At 51.2% G+C, this 12,266-nt stretch overlaps 6 protein-coding genes across 6 annotated transcripts; 1 reads left to right on the top strand and 5 right to left on the bottom strand.

The window, feature by feature from the left end:
* Nucleotides 1–666: 666 nt before the first annotated feature.
* LTHEOB_6412 (uncharacterized protein) lies at nt 667–1,882 on the bottom strand (the record flags this gene model as incomplete). Its single annotated transcript, XM_035515666.1, has 2 exons — nt 667–1,678; nt 1,776–1,882. The coding sequence occupies 2 exons, from the start codon at nt 1,880–1,882 to the stop codon at nt 667–669; spliced, it is 1,119 nt and encodes a 372-aa protein (XP_035372995.1).
* Nucleotides 1,883–2,583: 701 nt separating this feature from the next.
* Nucleotides 2,584–3,771, bottom strand: LTHEOB_6411 (uncharacterized protein; the record flags this gene model as incomplete). Its single annotated transcript, XM_035515665.1, has 1 exon — nt 2,584–3,771. The coding sequence occupies one exon, from the start codon at nt 3,769–3,771 to the stop codon at nt 2,584–2,586; it is 1,188 nt and encodes a 395-aa protein (XP_035372994.1).
* Nucleotides 3,772–5,174: 1,403 nt separating this feature from the next.
* LTHEOB_6410 (uncharacterized protein) lies at nt 5,175–6,311 on the bottom strand (the record flags this gene model as incomplete). The annotated part of the gene is made up of 1 exon (XM_035515664.1): nt 5,175–6,311. One exon carries the CDS (start codon nt 6,309–6,311, stop codon nt 5,175–5,177), a length of 1,137 nt encoding a protein of 378 aa, XP_035372993.1.
* Nucleotides 6,312–7,625: 1,314 nt separating this feature from the next.
* Nucleotides 7,626–8,954, bottom strand: LTHEOB_6409 (uncharacterized protein; the record flags this gene model as incomplete). The annotated part of the gene is made up of 1 exon (XM_035515662.1): nt 7,626–8,954. The coding sequence occupies one exon, from the start codon at nt 8,952–8,954 to the stop codon at nt 7,626–7,628; it is 1,329 nt and encodes a 442-aa protein (XP_035372992.1).
* Nucleotides 8,955–10,108: 1,154 nt separating this feature from the next.
* LTHEOB_6408 (uncharacterized protein) lies at nt 10,109–10,732 on the top strand (the record flags this gene model as incomplete). Its single annotated transcript, XM_035515661.1, has 1 exon — nt 10,109–10,732. One exon carries the CDS (start codon nt 10,109–10,111, stop codon nt 10,730–10,732), a length of 624 nt encoding a protein of 207 aa, XP_035372991.1.
* Nucleotides 10,733–11,113: 381 nt separating this feature from the next.
* On the bottom strand, nt 11,114–11,812 carry LTHEOB_6407 (uncharacterized protein; the record flags this gene model as incomplete). Its single annotated transcript, XM_035515660.1, has 1 exon — nt 11,114–11,812. One exon carries the CDS (start codon nt 11,810–11,812, stop codon nt 11,114–11,116), a length of 699 nt encoding a protein of 232 aa, XP_035372990.1.
* Between the last annotated feature and the right edge of the window lie 454 nt (nt 11,813–12,266).

Genomic DNA, 12,266 nt, shown 5'->3' with positions numbered 1-12,266 from the left:
GCCGTCCGGCCGTATTATAAATATAATTTTCGTGATACATTAAATTTTAGCAAATTGTATTCAACATTGCGACATGGTAAAGCCGGTAATTTCTAATTGCTCGATTATTTTTGACGGGCGTTTAAATGAGTACGGTTTATGTAGAAACAGATTATAAAAGATTATAGTTTCAACGGCTAAGGTACAGAACTAAAGAGGCGTATAGGCGATGCAGCGGGCTATCCGAAATGGAAGCACTGAATATCGCCCTCGGCAATCGTACCTACCAGAAACATTCACCAAATTTACGTAAAGGTTCGTAGAAAAAAAAAAACAATCAACACGCAGTGATGAAACATTATACACGAAAGAGTTTGGAACTTGAAGAGAGCTCTCATTATGCTATATACTCTTTGCAACTTTGTTCCTTTGCTCCCGAACCAATTTTCTGTCCTTCGAAGGTTCCCTGACCTTGAGCCGCATTAAGAATTGGGGCTGAAAAATGGTTTCAACAATGAGGCGCTTCCCAAGAGTCTTCAGTGGGTTTCAACTGCCCACCAATTAATGGGCTCTTGAGGCAACAAGAAGCTGACAGACCGGATTACGAAACCCAAAACCCCATCAATTTTGGGCAGATTCGTGTTCGTGCAGTACAATATCAGGTTTCGAAGTTGCGCGAGAACTTCATTAGTCGGAGTCGTCTCTGTCGGCGATCGGGAACACGTTAACGGGCTCAGGAGGGGGAAATGGCCCGAATTGGCGCATCTGTAATTGGTCGCTGGTTTCCCAACTCTCTCCGCGATCGAGCCACTTGGTCAGTTTTGAGAATGGGATTGTTATCTTTTGCTGGAGCAGCTTTTCTCTGATGAGGGGGTCTAGAAAGACCTTTTCAGGCTTAAGGCCAATGAAGTCCCCAAAGGTGAACTCAAGATCCCCCTCCACGGCAGACCCATCGGAAGCCCTGAAGGCCCGACGGTATACGGACGGGTGCACCTGGGCACGGTGCTGTCCATCGTCTGTCATCTCGGTGAAAACTTGGTAGATGGTATAGTCTGCTGTCTTGTCCAAGGCGGCAACCGCTGTCGGATCAACAGCAGCTTCTTCGAACGCTTCTGCAGAATCGTAGCCGATTCTGATTAGGATCACCATATCTGGACCTCTAGGTTGCATCATGGCTTTCGTGACTTTGTCCGTGAGAATGTGAAAGTCCTGAGCGAAGCTAAACTCCAGTCCAAAGGGCTGGCGGTAGCGCACGTTGGACCCCCCGAGGTAGCCCACCCGGTCAAGGCGAACCTCATTCCATTTCTCCCGCGTTGAGATCTGCCAGGGACCTCCGGTAAACCAACACCTGAGGTCCCGATCAACGACCTGATCGTCGTCGTAGTGCATAGAATATTCCTTGATGATATCTTCGATTCGGTCCTCGATGGCATACCCAATCCTAGTGGCTAGCTTCTCCGGAATAATGGTAGGCATCGTGTAGTAGAGCGTCCGTTCTTTCGAATAATATGTCAGTTTGAGCCTCCGTTCTGGCTTGTAGAAGTACAAGAAATTTTCGCGTAACATGGTGAGGATCTTCTGGAGGAGTTCCCATCCTTTCCGACTGAGTCGCGTAGAACCGCTTGAAACTTGGTCCCGGCCTTCAAAGCTTCCGAGGTGGCAGAACTGTAGGATGATCTTCAGGACATCGAAAGCACGGCTGCGTGTCGCATCAGGAACTTTGGACGGGGACCTTCGTGGCGGAGAGTGATCGAGAGGCGGAGGTCCGAAGCGAGGCTGGCTTCTCGCACGCGGACGAGAGCGCCTTGACGATGGCATGATTGGGGAAATTGTCTCTTGGCGTGGTTGATGTTGTGGTGGAAGTACTGAGGTGAGGATGGTCGAAGGTGGCAGCGGATAGCATCGCCCAAGAAATTTCCCGCGGAGGGCGGAGGGCGGAGGAACAGTCGGGGCGGCGGGCGCAAGAAAGTAAACACCGTCATACGTCATACCTCATTTTAAGAAATTTGGGGATTGGTAAGATTTGCTTTGCGGGCTGCAGGCGTTCGAGCTGTCAGCTAAACAATATCATGCTGCCATGAATAGCATCAACATCGATAGTCGCTAGGTCTAGCGCTTACCAAACACTCTCGATCACGTTCCAATGCAGTAGACCAGATTTACGGGTCACAAATAAGTTATAAACGTTAAAGGCAGCCAAGAGCATGAAGCCCTGCGGACAGCAACAGAAACAACTGTTCTTTGACTTTCAATCACGCTGTGCTTTCATGTGTTTGTCCCATATTGTCAATCTCCAATAAAGCATTCTCATTAGATTCTACATACCCATCCGGACGATAGCTTCAACGACCCATGTGTCGTTTGTCAATATCCAACCAAGCATTCTCATTTAATTCTATATTCATGTCCGGAAGGTAACTCAAACGACCCACATGTTGTCCGACGGCGGCGCGTTGGGACTTTGCTAAGCGGTGCTAAGTTCATCGTGACTGGGATAATTCACGCGAGATTTCCCTGTTGGCCGAATGCAGGCCCATGCACGCCGATGAGCTGATCGTTCTTGTGCGTGATGTTCCGTAGCTCGATACCGATGACTGCCTGTGATCAAGAATCGTTAGACCCGGAGCTACCAGATTCAGAGGAGGGAACAAACTCGGATCCTTCTGACTTCTCTGAGCTGGTGGCACTAAGCATTGACGTGTCGCTCTCGTCTTCGTCATCGGAGTACTGTTCAACGACAGTCCTCACTCCGTCCACCACTTCATCATCAGGAGGTGGGACCTCGTCAGGTTCTTCCTGATTATCAGAAGCGAGGTCCAGTGCTCCGTCGCGAGCAGAGGATTCCAACTCCTCCAACCAACGTGCCAACTCAGAGTGATCAATCTCGATGGCCTCGTCGAGAGCGCGGGCTACTGCAGGATCGTTTAGGAATGGAAAGTTCGGGAACTGCGCCTCTCCGACGAAATCCCGCAGAGTGATAGAGAGCTTCCCAGGAACAAGATTGCCCCCTTCATCGCGGAACTGTCGCGCCCTGTGGACCCGAACAACCTTGTTCTTGACTACACCATCTGCGCCTTGCTCCGTAGTCCACTTGAAGAGATGGTAAGTAGCCGCACGCGGGAGATCAGGCCGAGGATGCGCTAGCTGCTTCGGAGTTGCGTAGGGTACCTTGATGATCAGACCTAAGCCAGGACAGCCCTTCGTGTCGCGGATGGTCTTCCTGACTTTGTTCTTTGCGGCTTTGAGTGACTGTGAGAAGCTGACCTCCAGGAAGAAACAAGGAGTCTCCGTCGTGCCTTTCCTGAGAACGTAGAGCGCATCTGGCGACACTTTGGTATTCTCGTTCTCCGACAACGGGATAGTAGTACTACCCCTATTTCTGACAATGTCTAAGACTCTCTTCGCCTCTGCTGATCTCGCCTTGAGAACACCGAACTGCTCACTGATAACGCCCTTGACGTTCTCCTGGATGCCTTCATGGATAGAAGTAACTATTTCGTATGACAGCCTACAGCTCTGATTGTCGTAAAACAGTTTCAACTGACGAAAGGCGAACCGTTCGACGTCTTGATCTTGTGCAAGTAGTCGAAGGAGCTTCTGGTACTCAGACCTTCGAACACGGATTGTAGCCGCTGGTGGAATATTCACAAATTGCCCGTTCCAGCAACAGTTGATCTTCTCGAAGATCTTATGTGCACGGGTGTGGATAAAAGCCGTGGCAGGTGTTTGGATGGACCTGGCCTGGTCCCGTTTCTTTCGAATGTTCGCAATGAGGTCGTTGATAGGCGGCATGCCAGGAGTATGCTGTGAGGAAGACATGGCTCGCTGTACAACAGAACCTATATAGTAGAAGGTGTCGGCGTTGTTCTGATATAATGTTCCAGCGAGGGTGATGGTGGTGGTGTAGTTGTAGTGTTAAGGATCGGACTAACGGGTAGTAGGGCCCGAGAAGCGGGTGGACAAATAATCCGGTGTGTCTATGCAGGGGCCTCGGTCTGCGGCTGGACCCTGTTGGAGCAGTGGCGCCCGAGCCGAAGCTCTTTGGCTTTTCCCGTCACCTTGTTTAATGTAAAATTACTTCTTTACCCGGCTAGCACGAAGTATACCTGTTTGAATAGACGGCCCTTGCGGAAGCACATTAAGTAATTTTGTTGTCAGAGACACCTTTGAATTTCCAAAGTCCATAGCGTGCAATCTCTACCATCTCCTCGTTGTGTGGCTGTTTAATGGACACGCTTTCCTTGGCCGTCTAACTCAGTCACGGCTGCTATAGTCTGTGCTGTGTGATAATGCGGCTCTTTGCCTTGGTGTTTTAAATTTTGGTGTCAGGAAGATGAAAGTCCTCAGAGTCTTGAAAAGACGGAGCCATGATGAAATTAGCGCTGGTTTCGCGGTGAAAACCCCACGTAGCCTCTTTGATTCTACTACTCCTGGGCTGCTATGCTAATCATGTGTTGCCTGAGTGAAGTTGTGAATTAAATCTTGCGGATCGTGATCGTGGTTGAAGGACGCGGTCGTCGCCGCCGCTAGAGAAAGCTCCTTTGTGCTTGATTGATATGAGCTTTGTATCATTCGTAATCTATATTACAAAGGCTGTCCTTGCTACGATTATCTTCTTTGTTACTATTAGGAGGATCTGGAATATCCCAAGATACTGGCAAATCCACCCGGGGCAAGACAAAGAAAAAAGCATGATAGTCCCGACTGCCCACATAACAGATTTTGTTTGTATCTTAATCATTTTTTCACTACTGCGGGGAGTGTCCCATCAGGGCAAGCAGGCTATTGCTGGCTATTTGTTAGCATTCTTCAAAATTTATTTCGTACTCCTCATATCTGACTTGAGGGGCACCATATGAATTTTCGAGCACTATCAAACAAACCCTGTCTCTTGTTCAAAGAAACTTATATCTATTTACATGACGCCCCTCGCATTACCGATTGTGGTTTTGAAAGAAAGCAAAATCTGCATTAGCTGATGGAAAAAGCTGTGGACCCGTGATGGGGATTGTCGAACAGGAACTAGAAAATGAGAAGCCGCCACAGCATAGGAAAGATGGCACTTGGCCCGCGATTTTGACGGCTTATCAGTCTAGCACTTCACTTTTCCTCAACCAACGTACATGTGAGGGTTTTCTCTTTCTTTGAAGATGTCTTCTTTCCGACCACTGGGCAGGCCTATGGATGGAGGAAGCTTAGACAGAGTCTGACCCCTCAGGCGGCTCCCTAGTTTGTGATTTGCGTGGAAACTTGAACCAGAGACCATCGAGATAATCATTTGGCGTCCTCTGGAATCCCTCGCTCGCTCTGATGATGGCGTGCTTTTCCAACTCCTCGCCTGTCTCGAACATGGCAGTGATATCGGCCGATGACAGTTCAATCTTTTCAGCCAGAATGTTCGTGGTGGTCCGTGCAACGACGGGATCCGTGGAATTGCGGAGGGCTTCGTAGACTCGTTTGTTGGCCAATCCCAACATGTCCTCTATGGTGAACGAGAATACCTCATCGCTCGCGCTCCCTCCTCTGTCACGGATGATCCGCTCGGAATAAGGATCAAGGATCCCGGTTCTCAAGGACCCGTTTTCCATCCTTTGCCCCACTTTGAAGAGCGTAAAGGTCGCGGTTTTGTCAACGCTCCTTGCTTCGGGGTTGCTTTTAATGTCCTTTTTTCCGGCGTGGTTGTGCTGGAACCAGATGATAATGGCCATTCCAGGACGTCCTAAAGTTGATTTCAAAAGATCAAGGGCGAGCTGCCTGATATCCGTGTAAGGCCGAGCATGTGTAACCTCCAGGAAGCAGCACGATGCTCTTAATTCATTACCGGTGAAAACCCAATTTCCATCCGGCTCTTTCTTTCCCGTAGATCCGCCGTTCAGAATATCCATTGAGCCGCAGCTGAGGATTTGATCCACAAGAGTCTCTTGAGCGTGGCCGTCTTGCAACGGCAATGGATATTTAGCTCTGATGTCATGGAGCTGACGGTTAATGCTCCCCGCAACTCCGATCCTAACGCTTGCATGCACTTCTCCGGTCATGGCATACAGGAGCTTTGAGCTGCTCGGGCTGTACGCGAGCTTCAGAGTCCGAACGGCGTAGCGCTCCAGGCCTGGATCCTCACCAAGAAGGCGCTCAAGCTCCTCGTAATCTTTCAAACGAATGTGTTGGATCACCCCCGTAGTAGGTAGAAGACCTTGATCATTATCTTCATAGAAGTCCCGGATCTTGTCCAGGAGGAAGGGTGCGAGGCGGCGTTTCCTTCGTGCAGATCTAAATTCCAGTCGCACTTCGACAGGGAATTGTGCCTGCGGACTGCTATGGATGTTGGATGGCATTGAGACCCTGGTACCTGGCGATCCGTTGGCTATTGAATAGCGGTTGCTCTCCGAGGGATGATTCGATGGGGTCAACCCTTTGCTTGCTGATGGCGTAGGCTGGTGGTTCTGCGTGGTTGAGAAAGGCGTGATGGAAAAGCAAACAGGATGGAGAAGGCGAGTAATTGTTTCATCTACGGTGGAGAGAGAATTTGTTCCTCGGCGGTGGCGAGTGAGGTTGTATGGTGCGGGTGCCGCGAGGGACCATGGTTAAACGACATGCGTTTTCCCTAATATGCGCAATGCACGTGATACCCGGGCTAATCGTTCACCCGGTGCCCGGTGCAGTCTTAGGTACTCTAATGCTCGCTTCGTTCTCCATGTCCGAGTCGGTGCCCGGCTACGTTTCACGGTTGGAGATACATGAAATACAGAGGGGTCTCGCAGCCGACGGCTAGCGTGAAAAACAACCAGGCCGCAGGCGTAACTATGCCTCAACTTTTTCTTCGAAAAATAACACATACGGATAGTTGAAGCTATTTTCTAGATAAGGATGTTAAAATAAAAGTTCTACATATACGTCCGGACGATAGCTTCAACTGCCTATGACGTGAGCAAGCCTCTGCTCCTTATACAGAGGCCCCGTTCTCCTCATTCACTTGGCAGAGCCAGTCCGAGTCATCTTCTGATTGTCAATCCCCTTTGTTAGATAGTTTGTCGCTCTTATTGAGGGGTAAAGTGTCAAGTCAGTTACAAATACGGTTGATAGAAAAAATAATCATAGTTTCTTGCACACTCCTTACTATACACTAGTGAGACTATAGGGACGCAATCAACCAAATACACTTTTGCTCCTTTTCTACCATATCTATGAACCAGTAATCCCATCAATCTCATTTCGTTATTTCATAGAAGCACTGCTCGGACAGGAAAAGATCGCCTGAAAACTGCACATCCAGCATCTTAAGTTGAAGCAACAATCCGCACATGAAAACACAAGACGCTTTGAAACAAATGCAAAAACACCAAACCTTTACCACCCCAGAAAACCACCTTCACGTTAATATCCTTTACAGGAGCCCGAAACCCCCTCCGCGGTCTGTCGAATTAGCCGGGAGTGCCTTTGCAGGACGGCTGGCTGGGGCTTCGTTCAACGAGTAGATGTGCCGCTCGCACTACCGGGTGTGATGCAGACGAAATAAAATTGAAGAAAAACACAAAGTAGAAACTGCAGTGACTGAGGGAATAGGCTTCAGGCCCATTATGAAAGGTTGCTGACAAGTAGAAATAGAGGCGGCTATGACCGATGGTGTATCACGTCTGCGTCGGCTCTTTCTACGCTTTCGCAAGCCTTCGGCTGCGGCGTGGGCCCTTCCCTGCGTTTTCATTTTCACCCTGATGGCTTGGCTTGTAAGTTCCATCATCGGGGTCCTCCTGCTTATCGGACTCGGATGAGGGCCAGGAGTCCACACTGTCCTCTGGGCTGAAGTTGTCACTGGTCTCGAAGTCTTCGTCTTCACTGTCAGGATTGTTGTCGTTGATCGTTTCGAGTTTAGCCGTCTCTTCACCCTCCTCGATCATCTTGGTGATAGCAGCGAAGGATAATTCAATCTTCGTGTCCAGGATTTGCGCCGTATACATTGCGACGACGGGATCTTCAGAGTTCCTCTTCTTCTCGTAAGCTTCCTCGTTCTTCAATCCCAGCATATCCTTGATGGTAAAGGAAATAGATCCGCCTTGCGCCTTGCCGCTCGAATCCCGAATGATAGTCCGGCCCTGAACCGGATCTACCTGGCGCTTCACAGAGCCATCCTTCTGCTTCACATCACGAAGGGCTAGGATGGTGTAAGCGGCAGCCTTCTTGAATTTCTTTGCGTTTGGCTCGTTGTAGCTAATCGAAATGATGAGGACCATTCCAGGACGGCCACGACACTTGCTGATAAGGTTTTTGGCTTTCTCTCTGATCTCACCATAGTTCTGAGAGTTAGCCACCTCGAGAGTGAAGCAGGAACGGTCCCCTCCGCCAGTGAATATCCAATTCTTGTCAGGATCGGTTTTGTCGCCGGTAGTCCGTTCCTTGACCCTGGTGGAACCCCGGGACCGGATCTGTTCTGCCAGGTTCTCCTGATGCTTTCCATCGACGTCAGGCAATGTCCATTTCGTTCTGATATCTTTCAATTGGTCATTAATCAAGTCGGCCACGCCGTCGATGGTGGCTTCATGAACAGGACCAGGCATGTTGTATGAAAGCCTCCGTCGCTTTGGATTGTATATAATCTTCAGTTGGCGGAAGGCGAAGTACTCAAGCGCTGGATCCTTCTCGAGAAGGTCGTTGAGCTCGTTGTAGTCTTTCTGGCGAACGTGACGTAGAACCCCCGTTGTAGGCAAACCTTGCTCGTTGCCTTCGCGGAAGTTCTGTATCTTTTCCAGGAGGTAGGGGGCAAGGCGGCGCTTTCTCACGGCGGACTTGAACGACAATTGCGCTTCAACAGGGAACCGCGCTTCTGGAATAGGAGGCGGGTCGGTGGTGGTTCGCCCTGAAACGATTGTCCTCGGCAAGCTGTCGGGTTTCGGAGATCTGCTGGTTTCTAGGCAGTCATTCGACGACGAAAAGCTGGTGGTCCCCGGTGGGGTACCCTGGTGGTCGAATGTAGATGGAGCCATGATGGAGGAAGTAAGAATTCGGTGGTTAAACAAGACAGAGATGTTCAGTGAATGTTTTGAATTGCCGGGGAGACCAGATGTGTTATTCCGCGGCGGTGGGAGGTGTTGAGTGCCGTGGGAGTCGCGAAACACGAAGGAGCGATACGAGTGTTAAGGTAGCGTGCCACGGGCGCCGGGCGAATGATTGATCCGACGGTCACGTGTCTGGGTGTGTTTTCTGGCACCCCCAAAAGGCTGAAACAGCTTGTAGAGATAGGCAGTTGAAACTACTATTCGGATGTTTTTGTTGAAGTATAGTTTATACATATATGTCCAGAGAACAGCTTCAGGGGACCGGAATGTGGAGTATAGCGTCCATCAAACATACTTATATAGTAAAAACTCGTGATATTTAAGCTTTATACCACGGCCGAGACAATCTCATCAGAAATGGGGAAGTCTGTATAACCGTCTTCACTTACTCCGCGTGAATAAATATAGGTAGTTGAAGCTATCATCCGTACGTGTTTGTGTAATTTAAAAACGTACATTCGCATCCGGATCTTACCTTTAGCCATTGCCAGATGTATATTACATTATTATACCACGAAGAGGAAGAAGCGATGCCACAAAACCGTAATACATGGGAAGCTGGCGCTGTTGTCCAGACCTAATTGGAAAACTTGACAACCTACATTTACGTCCGGATATTCGCTTCAGAGATCCTTAAACGTACAAAAAAACATTCTTAGCATAGGGTTGATTACTCTGAGCTGAATGAAAGACATATAATATTTTTTTGCATGGGTAGTTGACACTACTGCCCGGAGAGGTTTGTGGAATTCCCGGGCTGATGTCTGAGGCAGGAGAACCCCCCAAACCGTAGACTACAGTCTCTTAAAAGGATGCAGACTGCCGAGTGCCCAAAGCCAAAATCACAATGACCTTTCACCTCCGCTGCGGGAAGATTCTGCAGGGACATCGTGCTTGGACGCAGCTACCCGCGCCATCAAGCACCTGCCGCGTTCTCTGCTCTTGCCCATCCACAACGGTCCTTCTTCTCCCGCATTCTCCCCTCTTCCTTGCGCGCACTTCAGCCCGCTGCAAAGCAAAACATCATCGCCAATCCAAAACAAAATACCATTCATTCCCGACATCATCGTACCCAAAGCAACATGGACAAAACCTGGGCTCCTCCCCGCCGCCCACTCGCCCGGCATCTCACTGAACGCACTACTACACCCCTTAGACCGTGGCCGACCCCAGCCAAACTGACCCCGATCCGACCGCCGCCGCCCTCATACGTCCAGCAGACATATGTGCCGTGGACAAAGCGCGATGACCGGAGGCTGGAGGCGGATACGTGGTCGTATATTCGGTGCGAGATGAATGCGTTGGAGGAGCAGCGGATCAACCCACTTCATTCGTTTATTCGCGTGGTCCCGGTCACAGATGAGCGGCCTTCGAATGGTCTCGCGGACCGCGAGCACCAGAGACAGGAGCATGGGGGTGCAGGGCAGCAGGCAGCATCCCATCAGGGAGCACGGCCGCAGCAGATGGCGCAACCACAGAAAGTGCTGCAGCAGCAGATGGGGGAACCGCAGCAAGTGGAGCAGCAGATGGAACAACCAGAGCAAGTGCAGCAACGACCACCGGAACAGCAAGCGAGCGAAGAAGCCAGCGGAGTAGCCGACGACACAGGAACACCAGGTGCAGGCGACAACCCGGCGAATTATGGCAGCTACAAGTTCGCTAAGAGGAGGAACCCGTGGGACTATCAGCGTAGAAAAAGCTGCTAAAGCAGCAGTTGTGAGCAGATTGCAGCTCGGCGTCACACATCGCAAAAGGACTCGTAGCAATATTTTATTTCTTGGGATCTGACAGCTGTCTACCTCAATACCTGATGACCTATGTGCTGCTGCCGTGAGTGATGATACTTCCTGAAACTGTTCCCAAAGTCAGTCCATGTGGGCATGCCTTTTAAACCATTGTCAATTTTTCCCCCGTACCCCGCCTGGCTCCGCAGTGAAAGTTCCCAAAGCAAATGTCGTCCTGCCGAAAATCCCTTTTATCCCCCGCAATCCCTCCCAAGCGCCAAGTACTCCACCGCATCAATTTGTTGCCAGCCCGCCACCCTGTCGACCATGCATGCCGATTCAAAACTTCAGCTGCTGCTCCTCTTAATAGTGGATGCCGGGCTTCTCCACGCTCTGATAGACGACACCAGGCTCAGCCTCGCCATCGTCATCAACAATGGTGTTATCCTTGTACTGCTGCGCCCAGAACGACGCGCTAACCTCCCTCCGCTCATACACACGCCTGAACTCCTCAATCGCATACGGCGCGCGCGTCTCGCCCCTCTTCCAGACAACAAGCGAGCGCTCCTTGACCGCCAACTGGAAGCACTCGCGGCGACGCTCCGCCGGGCCCATCCACGCGTCCAGCCTCACGCGCTTGCGCTGCTCCCAGGCTCTGTTGTAGTTGTGGTGGATCCAGTCGGCGAAGTCGTCCATCGACAGCGTCGGCAGCTGCTTCTTGAGGTTGACGACGTCCATCTTCCAGATGAGGCTGAGGGAGCGGGCGACGCAGACGGGGCACTCGAAGGGCGCGACGCCGAAGCCGTTGTTGTAGTGCTGCGGGTTGTCGGCGACGGGCGGGGCTGTGGTGGCGCAGTTGGTGGCGCAGAGGGCTGGCATCAAGGTGAGCGGCGTCTTGACGATGTGGCCGCAGCGCAGCCGGTGGAAGTGGCAGCGGCCGCCGTTGCACGGCACGACAGGGCTTTCGGGTGTAGGGTGCGGGAGCGCGATCTGGGCGTGCGTTTTGACGCTGTTGTTGTTGTTGTTGCCGGCGGCGACCCTGCGGCGCTTGGGAGGAGGCATGCTTTCTGGAGTCGGCGGTGAGCGCGGGGCTGCTGTCGGAAAAGAATTGTTTTCTTTGAAGGAAGCCGTATTCTCGGAAGGAGGAAGGGGAACTCGTCCGCGGGGCATGTTGGATGCGGTTGGCAGTGAGCTTGGGGCCGTAGGCTGCGGGAGAATAGTGTAGTGGAGGCGAGGCCGTGGAGCGGGAGGAGGCGGTGGATATGCCCTGTTGGGGATGAGCGGATGGCGGAACGCTGGACGGTGAGTGAGGCCCTGGTGGTCGAAGCTCGGTTGTGCAGGATTGTGATTGGGAATGTCCTGAATAGTGTTGTAGGCTTGAGTTGGGAACCAAAAGCGCAGCGCTGTTGGCGGAGGATACGGCCACATTGTCTCCTTGCGTGGGGATTAGACGGCTTCGAATGAAGATTGGCTTTGCAGAAACTCACAGGGTCAGCTCCGCGTACTACGCTGGCTG

Source organism: Lasiodiplodia theobromae (genome assembly GCF_012971845.1).
Source record: "Lasiodiplodia theobromae strain AM2As chromosome Unknown scaffold_18, whole genome shotgun sequence".
NCBI lineage: Eukaryota > Fungi > Ascomycota > Dothideomycetes > Botryosphaeriales > Botryosphaeriaceae > Lasiodiplodia > Lasiodiplodia theobromae.
Note: the sequence above shows the minus strand (reverse complement) of the source record. Positions and strands in the feature narration are given on the sequence as shown.